The following is a 12,173-nucleotide window of genomic DNA, read 5'->3' as shown; positions in this document are numbered from 1 at the left end:
GTGAGGGGTGTGGGGTATATCAGAGTGTTACAGTGAGGGGTGTGCGGTTTATCAGAGTGTTACAGTTAGGGGTGTGGGGTATATCAGAGTGTGTTACAGTGAGGGGTGTGGGGTATATCAGAGTGTGTTACAGTGAGGGGTGTGGGGTATATCAGAGTGTTACAGTGAGAGGTGTGGGGTATATCAGAGAGTGTTACAGTGAGGGGTGTGGGGTATATCAGAGAGTGTTACAGTGAGGGGTGTGGGGTATATCAGAGTGTGTTACAGTGAGGGATGTGGGATATATCAGAGTGTTTTACATTGAGGGGTGTGGGGTATACCAGAGAGTGTCACACGAGAGGGCTGTGGAGTATATCAGTGTGTTACAGTGAGGGGTGTGGGGTATATAAGAGTGTTACAGTGAGGGGTGTGGGGTATATCAGAGTGTGTTACAGTGAGGGGTGTGGGGTATATCAGAGAGTGTTACAATGAGGGGTGTGGGGTATATCAGAGTGTTACAGTGAAGGGTGTGGGGTATATCAGAGTGTTACAGTGAGGGGTGTGGGGTATATCAGAGAGTGTTACAGTGAGGGGTGTGGGGTATGTCAGAGAGTGTTACACTGAGGGGTGTGGGGTATATCAGAGAGTGTTACAGTGAGGGGTGTGGGGTATATCAGAGTGTTACCGTGAGGGGTGTGGAGTATATCAGAGTGTTACAGTGAGGGGTGTGGGGTATATCAGAGTGTTACCGTGAAGGGTGTGGGGTATATCAGAGAGTGTTACAGTGAGGGGTGTGGGGTATATCAGAGTGTTACAGTGAGGGGTATGGGGCAGGTCAGAGAGTGTTACAGTGAGGGGTGTGGGGTATATCAGAGAGTGTTACAGGGAGGGGTGTGAGGTATATCAGAGAGTGTTACAGTGAGGGGTGTGGGGTATATCAGAGTGTTACAGTGAGGGGTGTGGGGAAAATCAGACAGTGTTACGGGGAGGGGTGTGGGGTATATCAGTGTGTTACAGTGAGGGGTGTGGGTTATGTCAGAGAGTGTTACAGTGAGGGGTGTGGGTTATGTCAGAGAGTGTTACAGTGAGGGGTGTGGCATGTATCAGAGTGTGTTACAGTGAGGGGTGTGGGGTATATCAGAGAGTGTTACAGTGAGGGGTGTGGGATATATCAGAGAGTGTTACAGTGAGGGGTGTGGGGTATGTCAGAGTGTGTTACAGGGAGGGGTGTGGGGTAGATCAGAGAGTGTTACAGGGAGGGGTGTGGGGTATATCAGAGAGTGTTACACTGAGGGGTGTGGGGAATATCAGAGTGTTACAGTGAGGGGTGTGGGGTATATCAGAGTGTTACAGTGAGGGGTGTGGGGTATGTCAGAGTGTGTTACAGGGAGGGGTGTGGGGTAGATCAGAGAGTGTTAGAGGGAGGGGTGTGGGATATATCAGAGAGTGTTAGACTGAGGGGTGTGGGGTATATCAGAGTGTTACAGTGAGGGGTGTGAGGTATATCAGAGTGTTACAGTGAGGGGTGTGGGGTATATCAGACAGTGTTACAGTGAGGGGTGTGGGGTATATCAGAGTGTGTTACTGTGAGGGGTGTGGGGTATATCAGAGTGTTACAGTGAGGGGTGTGGGGTATATCAGAGCGTTGCAGTGTGGGGTATGTCAGAGAGTGTTACAGTGAGGGGTGTGGCATATATCAGAATGAGTTACAGTGAGGTGTGTGGGGTATGTCAGAGTGTGTTACAGTGAGGGGTGTGGGGTATATCAGAGAGTGTTACAGTGAGGGGTGTGGGGTATAAAGAGAGTGTTACAGTGAGGGGTGTGGGGTATATGAGAGAGTGTTACAGTGAGGGGTGTGGGGTATATCAGAGAGTGTTACAGTGAGGAGTGTGGGGTATATCAGAGACTGTTACAGTGAGGCGTGTGGGGTATATCAGTGTGTTACAGTGAGGGGTGTGGGGTATATCAGAGAGTGTTACAGTGAGGGGTGTGGGGTATATCAGAGTGTTACCGTGAGGGGTGTGGGGTATATGAGAGAGTGTTACAGTGAGGGGTGTGGGGTATATCAGAGTGTTACAGTGAGGGGTGTGGGGTACGTCAGAGCGTGTTACAGTGAGGGGTGTGGGGTATATCAGAGAGTGTTACAGTGAGGGGTGTGGGGTACATTAGAGAGTTTTACAGTGAGGGGTGTGGGGTATATCAGAGTGTTACAGTGAGGGGTGTGCGGTTTATCAGAATGTTACAGTTAGGGGTGTGGGGTATATCAGAGTGTGTTACAGTGAGGGGTGTTGGGTATATCAGAGTGTGTTACAGTGAGGGGTGTGGGGTATGTCAGAGAGTGTTACAGTGAGGGGTGTGGGGTATATCAGAGAGTTTTACAGTGAGGGGTGTGGGGTATATCAGAGTGTGTTACAGTGAGGGGTGTGGGGTATATCAGAGTGTTACAGTGATGGGTGTGGGATATATCAGAGTGTGTTACAGTGAGGGGTGTGGGGTGTATCAGAGTGTGTTACAGTGAGGGGTGTGGTGTATATCAGAGTCTGTTACAGTGAGGGGTGTGGGGTATATCAGAGTGTGTTACAGTGAGGGGTGTGAGGTATATCAGAGTGTGTTACAGTGAGGGGTGTGGGGTATGTCAGAGAGTGTTACAGTGATGGGTGTGGGGTATATCAGAGAGTGTTACTGTGAAGTGTGTGGGGTATATCAGAGAGTGTTACAGTGAGGGGTGTGGCATATATCAGAGTGTGTTACAGTGAGGGGTGTGGGGTATATCAGAGAGTGTTACAGTGAGGGGTGTGGGGTATATCAGAGTGTGTTACAGTGAGGGGTGTGGGGTATATCAGAGTGTGTTACAGTGAGGGGTGTGGGGTATATCAGAGAGTGTTACAGTGAGGGGTGTGGGGTATATCAGAGTGTGTTACAGTGAGGGGTGTGGGGTATATCAGAGTGTGTTACAGTGAGGGGTGCGGGGTATATCAGAGTGTTACGGTGAGGGGTGTGGGGTATATCAGAGAGTGTTACAGTGAGGGGTGTGGGGTATATCAGAGAGTGTTACAGTGAGGGGTGTGGGGTATATCAGAGAGTGTTACAGTGAGGGGTGTTGGGTATTTCAGAGCATGTTACAGTGAGGGGTGTGGGGTATATCAGAGAGTGTTACAGTGAGGGGTGTGGGGTACATTAGAGAGTTTTACAGTGAGGGGTGTGGGGTATATCAGAGTGTTACCGTGAGGGGTGTGGGGTATATGAGAGAGTGTTACAGTGAGGGGTGTGGGGTATATCAGAGTGTTACAGTGAGGGGTGTGGGGTACGTCAGAGCGTGTTACAGTGAGGGGTGTGGGGTATATCAGAGAGTGTTACAGTGAGGGGTGTGGGGTACATTAGAGAGTTTTACAGTGAGGGGTGTGGGGTATATCAGAGTGTTACAGTGAGGGGTGTGCGGTTTATCAGAATGTTACAGTTAGGGGTGTGGGGTATATCAGAGTGTGTTACAGTGAGGGGTGTTGGGTATATCAGAGTGTGTTACAGTGAGGGGTGTGGGGTATGTCAGAGAGTGTTACAGTGAGGGGTGTGGGGTATATCAGAGAGTTTTACAGTGAGGGGTGTGGGGTATATCAGAGTGTGTTACAGTGAGGGGTGTGGGGTATATCAGAGTGTTACAGTGATGGGTGTGGGATATATCAGAGTGTGTTACAGTGAGGGGTGTGGGGTGTATCAGAGTGTGTTACAGTGAGGGGTGTGGTGTATATCAGAGTCTGTTACAGTGAGGGGTGTGGGGTATATCAGAGTGTGTTACAGTGAGGGGTGTGAGGTATATCAGAGTGTGTTACAGTGAGGGGTGTGGGGTATGTCAGAGAGTGTTACAGTGATGGGTGTGGGGTATATCAGAGAGTGTTACTGTGAAGTGTGTGGGGTATATCAGAGAGTGTTACAGTGAGGGGTGTGGCATATATCAGAGTGTGTTACAGTGAGGGGTGTGGGGTATATCAGAGAGTGTTACAGTGAGGGGTGTGGGGTATATCAGAGTGTGTTACAGTGAGGGGTGTGGGGTATATCAGAGTGTGTTACAGTGAGGGGTGTGGGGTATATCAGAGAGTGTTACAGTGAGGGGTGTGGGGTATATCAGAGTGTGTTACAGTGAGGGGTGTGGGGTATATCAGAGTGTGTTACAGTGAGGGGTGCGGGGTATATCAGAGTGTTACGGTGAGGGGTGTGGGGTATATCAGAGAGTGTTACAGTGAGGGGTGTGGGGTATATCAGAGAGTGTTACAGTGAGGGGTGTGGGGTATATCAGAGAGTGTTACAGTGAGGGGTGTTGGGTATTTCAGAGCATGTTACAGTGAGGGGTGTGGGGTATATCAGAGAGTGTTACAGTGAGGGGTGTGGGGTACATTAGAGAGTTTTACAGTGAGGGGTGTGGGGTATATCAGAGTGTTACAGTGAGGGGTGTGCGGTTTATCAGAGTGTTACAGTGAGGGTTGTGGGGTATATCAGAGTGTTACAGTGAGGGGTGTGGGGTATATCAGAGTGTTACAGTGAGGGGTGTGGGGTATATCAGAGTGTTACAGTGAGGGGTGTGGGGTATATCAGAGTGTGTTACAGTGAGGGGTGTGGGGTATGCCAGAGTGTTACAATGAGGGGTGTGGGGTATGTCAGAGTGTGTTACAGTGAGGGGTGTGGGGTATGTCGGGGTGTTACAGTGAGGGGTGTGGGGATGATAATGGAATGAGTTAGATGATGACTCACTGTCCTCCCCGGTACTGGCTCTGGCCACTGCACTCCAGTCACTCCATAGCCTCCTGTTTGTTTCTCCCTCTTTTGCACACTGTATGCGGAACTCATAAGTGGTGAATGGCTGCAGGCCTTCCAGCTCGTAATGTGTCGCACAGATTCCAATTTCATCCTGTAAAACCTTTAGTGGAACACAGATTATGCAAACAGTTTCTAGGGAGCTGCTGCACAGAAAACTCTCTTTTGACATCATCTTTCAAACCCACAATCTCTACCATCTAGAAAGACAGGGCATCAGATACCCAGGAGCACCACCACCTGGACATTCCCCTCCAAGCCACTCACCATCCTAATTTGGAAATAAGTCACCGTTCCCTCACTGTCATTGGGTAAACATGCTGGAACTCCCTCAGCAGCATTGTGAGTATACCCACGTCATATCATAGAATCCCTACAGTGCGGAAGGGGGCCATTTGGCCCACCGAATGTGCACTGACATTCTGTCAAAGCATCATACTCAGAACCCTCCCCTGCTCTATGCCCCTGCTCTACCCCCAAAATCCCATACACTTACCCGGCTAATCTCCCTAGCCTAAACATCTTTGGACATTAAGGGGAAATTTACCATGGCCAATAACCCTAACTTACACATCTTTGGAATGTGGGAAGAAACTGGAGCATGTGGGTAAAACCCATGTAGACATAGAGGGAGATTGCAGACTCCTCACAGTGACCCAAGGCTGGGATTGAACCTGGGTTCCTACTGTGCTGCCCTTACTGCAGTGATTGTAGAAGTAGCTCATCTCTGCCTTCTCCAGGATAATTAGGGTTGAGCAATAAATGCGAGCCTGGCCAGCGATATCCATGGTCACCTAAATAAATGAAAGCAAATCCGGCTTTGCTGTCACCTACACCTTCCACTGTCAAAAGAGAACTTCAAGGAAGAGAGGGTGATGCTGGATTGTCTACAAGGCCTCGAACAGATATGGCAATGGCTGACCTACCTCATTCCAGAGAGTTACATTTCCTAACTCTCTGAACTGAAGCTGAAACTGGAGATTGATAAATGGATCGAGATTACTGGGATTCCTCCATGAGATGCATATGGCTTTTGGATTGTCCAGTATATGTTCTCCGAGCACATCAGTTGGAGCCAGCGGCTTCACTAAAGGAACAACATCATACAGAATCAGAAAGCAAAGGCACCAGCACCCAATGATAAACTGCATAACAACACCCCGACATCCCGGGACAGGCTCTGACACACTTGTAACTAACAGACTGCAAATTCGATCACTGCTATTGAATATTGCAGCCACAAATCCTCACATCTGACGGATACCAGTCAGGATCCTGCTGCTACAGGAAAACGAGCATCTTTTTAAATGTGAGAGTCAGTGTGTGTGGAACTGTATTCCAGTGAGAGTCAGTGTGTGTGGAACTGTATCCCAGTGAGAGTCAGTGTGTGTGGAACTGTATCCCAGTGAGAGTCAGTGTGTGTGGAACTGTACCCCACTGAGACAGTGTGTGTGGAACTGTATCCCAGTGAGTCAGTGTGTGTGGAACTGTATCCCAGTGAGAGTCAGCGTGTGTGCACCTGTATCCCAGTGAGAGTCAGTGTGTGTGGAACTGTATCCCATTGAGAGTCAGTGTGTGTGGAACTGTACCCCAGTGAGAGTCAGTGTGTGTGGAACTGTATCCCAGTGAGAGTCAGTGTGTGTGGAACTGTACCCCACTGAGACAGTGTGTGTGGAACTGTATCCCAGCGAGAGTCAGTGTGTGTGGAACTGTATCCCAGTGAGAGTCAGTGTGTGTGGAACTGTACCCCAGTGAGAGTCAGTGTGTGTGGAACTGTATCCCAGTGAGAGTCAGTGTGTGTGGAACTGTACCCCACTGAGACAGTGTGTGTGGAACTGTATCCCAGTGAGTCAGTGTGTGTGGAACTGTATCCCAGTGAGAGTCAGTGTGTGTGCAGCTGTATCCCAGTGAGAGTCAGTGTGTGTGGAACTGTACCCCAGTGAGAGTCAGTGTGTGTGGAACTGTATCCCAGTGAGAGTCAGTGTGTGTGCAACTGTACCCCAGTGAGAGTCAGTGTGTGTGGCACTGTACCCCAGTGAGAGTCAGTGTGTGTGGAACTGTATCCCAGTGAGAGTCAGTGTGTGTGTGGAACTGTATCCCAGTGAGTCAGTGTGTGTGGAACTGTATCCCAGTGAGAGTCAGCGTGTGTGCAGCTGTATCCCAGTGAGAGTCAGTGTGTGTGGAACTGTATCCCATTGAGAGTCAGTGTGTGTGGAACTGTACCCCAGTGAGAGTCAGTGTGTGTGGAACTGTATCCCAGTGAGAGTCAGTGTGTGTGGAACTGTACCCCACTGAGACAGTGTGTGTGGAACTGTATCCCAGTGAGAGTCAGTGTGTGTGGAACTGTATCCCAGTGAGAGTCAGTGTGTGTGGAACTGTATCCCAGTGAGAGTCTGTGCAGCTGTATCCCAGTGACAGTCAATGCGTGTGGAACTGTATCCCAGTGAGAGTCAGTGCGTGTGGAACTGTATCCCAGTGAGAGTCAGTGTGTGTGGAACCTGTAGCCCAGTGAGAGTCAGTGTGTGTGGAGCTGTATCCCAGTGAGAGTCAGTGTGTGTGGAACTGTACCCCAGTGAGAGTCAGTGTGTGTGGGACTGTATCCCAGTGAGAGTCAGTATGTGTGGAAACTGTACCCCGGTGAGAGTCAGTGCGTGTGGAACTGTATCCCAGTGAGAGTCAGAGTGTGTGAAACTGTATCCCAGTGAGAGTCAGTGTGTGTGGATCTGTATTCCAGTGAGAGTCAGTGTGTGTGCAACTGTACCCCAATGAGAGTCAGTGTGTGCGGAACTGTACCCCAATGAGAGTCAGTGTGTGTGGAACTGTACCCCAGTGAGAGTCAGTGTTTGTGGAACTGTATCCCAGTGAGAGTCAGTGTGAGTGGAACTGTATCCCAGTGAGAGTCAGTGCGTGTGGAACTGTATCCCAGTGAGAGTCAGTGTGTGTGGAACTGTATCCCAGTGAGAGTCAGTGCATGTGGAACTGTATCCCAGTGAGAGTCAGTGTGTGTGGAACTGTATCCCAGTGAGAGTCAGTGTGTGTGGAACTGTACCCCAATGAGAGTCAGTGTGTGCGGAACTGTACCCCAGTGAGAGTCAGTGTGTGTGGAACTGTACCCCAGTGAGAGTCAGTGTTTGTGGAACTGTATCCCAGTGAGAGTCAGTGTGAGTGGAACTGTATCCCAGTGAGAGTCAGTGCGTGTGGAACTGTATCCCAGTGAGAGTCAGTGTGTGTGGAACTGTATCCCAGTGAGAGTCAGTGCGTGTGGAACTGTATCCCAGTGAGAGTCAGTGTGTGTGGAACTGTATCCCAGTGAGAGTCAGTGTGTGTGGAACTGTATCCCAGTGAGAGTCAGTGCGTGTGGAACTGTATCCCAGTGAGAGTCAGTGTGAGTGGAACTGTATCCCAGTGAGAGTCAGTGCGTGTGGAACTGTACCCCTTGCCCTTGCCTGAGGTGTGGTGATCCTCAGGTCAAATCACCACCTGTCAGCTCGCTGCATCCCGTGGTCATCTGGGACTCAGGCAATTCACCTTTTGATTTGCTATCCATTGGTCACTAGTAGCTGGGCTGACATTCCAATTTCATTCCTCCCCTTCCCATCAGGCAGGTTATTTCTCTCACTTCAGTTTGAATCTTTCAGAGAGACCCAACTTTAACTCAGTCTGCCACCCAGTTCCCTCGAAAGAATGTCACAGAAATCTGCCGAAGTGCCTGTTGCTGATATGCAATGGTACATTGTTCAGCCAGTCTTACACAGGCAGTACAATTGGAATGATGTCTGTGTGAATATTTCAGCAGTCTCTGTACCTATATCATCAATGATGAATTCCAGTCTGGTTGAGCAATCCTTTCCCTGTGTCTTGTTGGCCTTGACCCAGGCAACATAGGTGCTGCCAGCAGTGAAGTTCTTCCTATCCACGGTCAATGAAGTTAGACTTGTTGGTATTTGAATCAGATGAATGCTGTGGAGCAAGACCAAGGGTAAGTTGTTAGTATTTGAAGATTATTGTTTGCTGTGATTCACCTGAACCAGCACAGTTTGTCGCACTGGTCACTTGTTTCTGATCACAAGTTGTTAGTTGTCTGTCCAGTGGGTGCTGGGCACGCTGTCTGGGCTCCCCCAGTGAGAATTAGAATCATCAATTCCCTACAGTGCAGAAGGAGACCATTTGACCCATCAAGTCTGCACCAACAACCCAGGCCCTATCCCTATAACCCCACATATTTACCCTCGCTAATCCCTCTAACCCACACATCTCAGGATACTAAGGGGCAAATTAGCGTGGCCAATGCACCTAACCCACACATCTTTGGAGTGTGGGAGGAAGCACCGTGAGAACATGCAAACTCCACACAGACAGTGACCCAAACTGGGAATCAAATCCAGGTCCCTGGAGCTATGAGGCAGCAGTGCTAACTAATGTGCCACCATGCCGCCCATGCTTCTTACCGATGTAAGTGATGTGCCCTCAAAGTTCAGAAAACCTCTAAGTTGGAAACAATAGGTGAGAAGGTGAAATCGGTAAGAAACAGGACTGACTATTCAGCTCCTCAAGTCTGTTTCCCCATTCAGCTAGTACATGGCTGATCTGTAATCTCAACTCCGTCTTCCTGACGTGTTTCTGAAACCCTTTGTGACATTCTCCATCAAAAATCTACCAATCCCTGCATTGCAATTTTCAGCAATTTGTTTGAGGTTTGTGAGGGAGAGTTCTGGACTTGTGCTGCCCTTTTCCATGACGTTGCCCTATCAAAGAGAAGGCTGAGGGGTGATTTGATAGAGAGCTTTAAAATTGTTTGTTGGGTTTAATGTAGAGAAGATGTCTCCACTTGTGGGTGAGACCAGAAAGAGAACATAAATATACAATAGTGACTAAAAAATCCAATGGGAAACTGAAGAGAAAGTTCTCTACCCAGAGTGCTGAGAATGTGGAACTGGCACCACAGGGAGTGGTTGAAGCAAATCATTTGATGTATTTCACGGATAAAGAAATGAGCGTTTTTGCTGCTAGGACGAGATAAAGAGAGGAGGGAGGAGGCACACGTGAAGCATACACACCAGCATGGATTATCTGTACTGAACGGCCTGTTTGTGTGCTGGGAGTAATCATTTTGATATCATGGCCCTTGTTCTGGGCTCGTCTACCAGAGAGAATCTTTTTCAACTTATTTAATCATCTGAAGCATCTTCATTCGATCTGTTATACTCCAGCAGAGAAACAATGTGCAGGGGTACGGAGAAAGGCAGGGGAATGGCACTAAGTCATAATGCTGACTTGAAGAGCCAGTGCAGACAGAATGGGCTGAGTGGCCTCCTGTGATTCTGAATGCAAACTGCCTCATGATTTAACCCTTCTGGCCAGCAAGCGGGGAGGGAACATGGAGTTTGGATTTGAAAATCCTGGCAGGAGCAGAGGAAGAATGCAAGTTGGGCAACACCACAATTTATCTCCCCCCCTCATTTCATTCCAGGCTTGCTGAAGGCAACTTTCACTGGGCAAACCTCTGCAGTTCAGCAGGTCAGATAGCATTGGTGAAGCGAGAGAAATGGAATTAACATTTCATACTTAGTCCCTCAGTGCCACTCTGGAGTGGAAACTTCAATTCTGTAGTGAACATAGGAAATATAGGATAATGTCTGCCCAAGTTCTGATTAAGGATTGAGAACATTTACCAGTCCTGTGCCCCACTCTCACAGCCTGGCTGTGTACTCACCACATTCATATGATGGACCACTCACCTGCCCTCCTCTTGAATGAAGAAGGTGTAGTTTGTGGGGATCTGGGTGTCTGCACACAGACTCCAGTTACAAGTCACTGCTGAGTTCTTGTCCCATCTAAAGCAGAACAGGTCTTGAGGTGCATCTGGGTAATAATGAGGAATAAAGTGAGCTCTAGGAGTTAAACACCTTCCAGCTAATGTGAACCTTTATCAACTTATCTGGCCTTGCCTCTCCTCCAAGACACTACATGATGACAGGGGGTGAGCTGCTTGTTCCTGCAGCCAGGCTTCAGCTTTCAGGCAAGCCACCTCAGAAGTACTGTTAGTCCCAGTAACTAACATGACCAACATTGACCATAGCAATGAGAGTATTCCCAAGCACATAGTAGGGTATGACAGCATTTCAGCAATAGCTTACTGGGGAAGGCAACACACTGCAGTGTGATACTGACCCACTCCCAGGCCTCACTATCCCTGTACTGGGGAAGAGATCCACTCCCAGGCCTCACTATCCATGTGCTGTGGACAGAGGCCCAGTCCCAGGCTACACTATCCCTGTACTGGGGACAGAGACCCTCACTCAGGCTTCACTATCCATGTGCTGGGGACAGAGACCATTCCCAGGCCTCACTACCCTTGGGCTGGGAACAGAGACCGACTCCTAGGCCTCACTATCCATGGGCTGGGGACAGAGACCCTCACTCAGGCCTCACTTTCCCCATGATAGGGACAGATCACAGAGTCATAGCGTCCCTACAGTGCAAAAGCAGGCCATTCGGCCCATTGAGCCTGCACCAGCAACAATTCCACTGAGGCCCTATCCCCGTAACCCCACGCATTTACCGTGCTAATCCCTCTGACACTAAGGGGCAATTTAGCATGACCAATCCAGCGAACCTTTGCATCTTTGGAGTGTGGGAGGAAACTGGAGCACCCGGAGGAAACCCACGCAGACAAGGGGAGAATGTGCACACTCCACACAGTCACCCAAGGCTGGAATTGAACCTGGGTCCTTGGCAGTGTGAGGCAGCCATGCTAACCACTGTGCCACTGTGCCATCCAGGCTTCACTCTCCCGAGAGTAAACTTGCCAAGTGACTGAGGCATAGCAGAAGATTGTGGTGGCACTGAGGAAATGGTGTCACAAAGGGTGGAATTTTACTGGCACGTCCGCCTGATGCTCGTACAATCCCACCTGAGGCCAACGGAGAATGCCGTTCTCCGAGCCTCGCCCGCCCCCACAATCGGGGTGGGTGTGTCGGCAAAATTCCATCCAAAGTCTTATAGAACATAGAACACTACAGCACAAACAGGCCCTTCGGCCCACAAATTGCACCGATCACGTCCATACCCACCAAGCCATTGAACTATCTATAACCCCCAATCCCATTAAATCCCATATACTCATCCAGAAATCTTTTAAAAGACCCCAGCGAGTTTGCCTCTACCACCACCAACGGCAGCCGATTCCACTCACTCACTACCCTCTGAGTGAAAAGCTTACCCCTAACATCTCCTCTGTACTTGCTTCCCAGCACCTTAAACCTGTGTCCTCTCTTAGTGACCATTTCAGCCCTGGGAAATAGCCTCTGAGAATCCACCCTATCTATACCTCTCAACATTTTATAAACCTCTATCAGGTCGCCTCTCAACCTTCGTCTCTCCAGGGA

The 12,173-nt window shown here is 49.3% G+C and overlaps 1 protein-coding gene across 1 annotated transcript in view; it reads right to left on the bottom strand.

Moving 5' to 3' along the window:
- Positions 1 to 12,173, bottom strand: part of LOC145361054 (interleukin-12 receptor subunit beta-2-like) — a 53,855-nt gene that overhangs the window by 26,015 nt on the left and 15,667 nt on the right. Inside the window, exons 4-7 of the mRNA XM_080216614.1 lie at positions 10,524 to 10,647; positions 8,591 to 8,745; positions 5,712 to 5,872; positions 4,723 to 4,888 (exon numbers count right to left, since the gene is read on the bottom strand). Coding sequence (XP_080072740.1) covers positions 4,723 to 4,888; positions 5,712 to 5,872; positions 8,591 to 8,745; positions 10,524 to 10,647 — 606 coding nt within the window. The remainder of the gene's footprint in view (positions 1 to 4,722; positions 4,889 to 5,711; positions 5,873 to 8,590; positions 8,746 to 10,523; positions 10,648 to 12,173) is intronic.

Source organism: Carcharhinus amblyrhynchos, chromosome 33, assembly GCF_965287045.1.
Source record: "Carcharhinus amblyrhynchos chromosome 33, sCarAmb.v2.hapA, whole genome shotgun sequence".
NCBI lineage: Eukaryota > Metazoa > Chordata > Chondrichthyes > Carcharhiniformes > Carcharhinidae > Carcharhinus > Carcharhinus amblyrhynchos.
This window is presented reverse-complemented; position numbering and strand designations above follow the sequence as displayed.